Genomic DNA, 2,480 nt, shown 5'->3' on the forward strand with positions numbered 1-2,480 from the left:
CTGTGGCAGAAACAAGACATGGGGCGGTGTGGCTACAAAACGCAGCATACGAGGTGCAGCACACCGCGGCGGATGGGGAGGCAGGCAGCAGGTGGAGGTGGCAAGATGCAACGGTGGCAGCGGGGCTGGAGGTGGGTGGGGCGGGGAGCCCCAGCCTGGCGCAGGCCGGTGCTATTTAGTGGTGAGTGCGCATGGCACGCGGCGTACGGGGGAAGTGCTGCCGGTTCTCTTCTCGTGGTGTGGCTGTGGGTGGCACTCACCGCCCGCCAGAGCGCTTGCGCTCCAGGAACGCCATCTGCTCGGCGCTCAGGCCCGCGGCGCCGCCGCCAGAGGGCGCGGCGCTGCGGCCGCGGGTGGGCGCCGCCGCCGAGGCGCCGCGCGTCTCGGCTGCCTTGCGCTCCAGGAAGGCGCGCTGCTCCGCGCTCAGGCCCGCGGCGCCGCCGCTGGGAGCGGGGGTGCTGTAGGAGGCAGCCGGGGGCGCGGGGGCGCGGCTGGAGGGGCGCGCCGGGGCGCGGGAGGGAGCGTTGCTGCGGCCGCGGGTGGGGGCCGGCGACACGCTGCGGGGCTCGGAAGCCTTGCGCCGCAGGAACTCCTGCTGCTCGGCGCTCAGGCCGCCGGCGGCGGCGGCGGCGGGGGGGCTGTAAGAGGCGGGGTCAGAGCTGGGGGCGGCGTAAGAGGCCGGGGCGGGGGCGCGGCTAGAAGGGCGCGCCGGGGCGCGGGACGGCGCGTTGCTGCGGCCGCGGGTGGGCTGGGGCGACACGCTGCGGGACTCGGAAGCCTTGCGCCGCAGGAACTCCTGCTGCTCGGCGCTCAGGCCGTTGGCGGCGGCCGGGGCGGGGGCGCTGAAGGAGGCCGGGGCGGGGGCGGCGGGGCGCACGGGGGTGCGGCTGGAGGGGCGGGCGGGCGCGTTGCTGCGGCCGCGGGTGGGGGCCGGGGCCACAGGGGAGGCGCTGGACTCGCGGCGCTTGCGCTCCAGGAACTCGCGCTGCTCCGCGCTGAGGCCGTTGGCGGCAGCGGGGGCAGGCGGGTTGTAGGAGGCGGGGGAGGAGGTGGGGCGGCTGGACGGCGCGGGGCTGCGGCCGCGGCTGGGGGTGGAGCTGCGGCCCTGCAGGAGGAGGAGTGGGAGGGGAGGAGGCAAAGGACAGTTAGATGTGGGTGACGCATGCAAGCGGGGCACACACGCCGGGCGACGGCGCGGCACCCTGCGCTGCGCGCCGTGCTCGTCTGTCGCCGGTTCCGGTAGTGATGCAGGCACGCGCGCCCGTGCGGGCTGCTGCCATCCAGGGGCAAAGGTGTGCACAGGTGCGTCACATGCAGAGGAGGCCGCCGGTGGCAGGCAGGGCTCACCCGGGTGGGGGCGGGGCCGGGCGAGACAGACTCGCGGCGCTTGCGCTCCAGAAACTCCCGCTGCTCAGCAGACAGCTTGGAGGTGTCCAGCGCCACGGCCTGGACGCGCATGCGCTGCAGCAGCGGGGCGGGGAGGGGCAGGCAGTCAGCAGCGGCAGCGGCTGGCGCCGAGTCGGGAGACGGGAGGGCCGGGGGCGGCGCGGCGGCAGTGCCTGCCCGCCGGCTGCGAAATGCGCGCTGGCACCGGCTTCATCAGGCTCCCCAGGAGCTCCAAGGCCGGGCTGGGGGCCGGCCAGGCTTGCATTGACACCCCATGTCTGCCCCGGCTGTGGTAGATGACAGGGCGGGGGCATGCCAGTGCCCCCGGCACCGTCCCTGCCGCACCCAGCCGCCCACAAACGCCGATGGCTCACCCGGGGGGCCCGGGCGGCGCTGCAGCGCCGGGCGGCAAAGGCCCGAGAGGTCAGCGACAGGGACGCCTGCATTGTGGCCGTGCGCTTGATAAATAGGTCCTACAGGCGCCTGAAACCCCCCTGCCGCGGCTGATCGACTGGGAAGCGGCGGGGAGAGCTGCTCATGTGAAAGCGTGGTAGGCTTTCCGCCACCTCATCCTCGGCCACCTTTGAGAGAAACCACCGTGGGGCGCTCCCTGACACGCACAAACGAGTTCTGCAGGCACAATCTGCGGCGTTGGCAATGGCAGACGGGCCTGCGCTGGAAGCTGGCCAGTGCCGCTGTGCCGCCGCCGCCGCCGCCGCCCCCCCTGCCGCCGCCGTTGCGAGTGGCTTCGCTGCACCCCTGAGCCTAAGGGCTGGAGGCCTGCTCCTCCAATCTGCGTGGCTGCAAGCTGCCTCAGTTCACCAAATGGGTGCTGTGCCTGGCCCTCGCCCGCTGCTGTGCTTGGAGCTGCTGCGTCCCAACCAGTGCTGCCTCCCCCGTGCTCTGTTCCCCACAGCTGCTGCTCACATCATGAAGAAGGTGATTACAGGAATCAAATGGGGCGTTGAATTGTTGTGTAGCAAAGTGTGGAGCATCTGAGGGGGACAAACAGGGTTACCAGGAATGACGCAGTTCGCAGCGGAGGGCATTCATTCAAGCGGAGGGAAAGAATCGTCGTGGCAAAAAAACGAAGG

The 2,480-nt window shown here is 72.3% G+C and overlaps 1 protein-coding gene across 1 annotated transcript in view; it reads right to left on the reverse strand.

The window, feature by feature from the left end:
• Window positions 1–256: 256 nt before the first annotated feature.
• Window positions 257–2,480, reverse strand: part of CHLNCDRAFT_132866 (hypothetical protein) — a gene marked incomplete at both ends in the record, with an annotated part of 3,893 nt that continues 1,669 nt past the window's right edge. The window contains 2 exons of the mRNA XM_005851913.1: window positions 257–1,105; window positions 1,348–1,461. Of these exons, the coding sequence (XP_005851975.1) occupies window positions 257–1,105; window positions 1,348–1,461 (963 nt within the window). The remainder of the gene's footprint in view (window positions 1,106–1,347; window positions 1,462–2,480) is intronic.

This window comes from Chlorella variabilis (assembly GCF_000147415.1).
Source record: "Chlorella variabilis unplaced genomic scaffold CHLNCscaffold_1, whole genome shotgun sequence".
NCBI classification, from domain to species: Eukaryota; Viridiplantae; Chlorophyta; class Trebouxiophyceae; order Chlorellales; family Chlorellaceae; genus Chlorella; species Chlorella variabilis.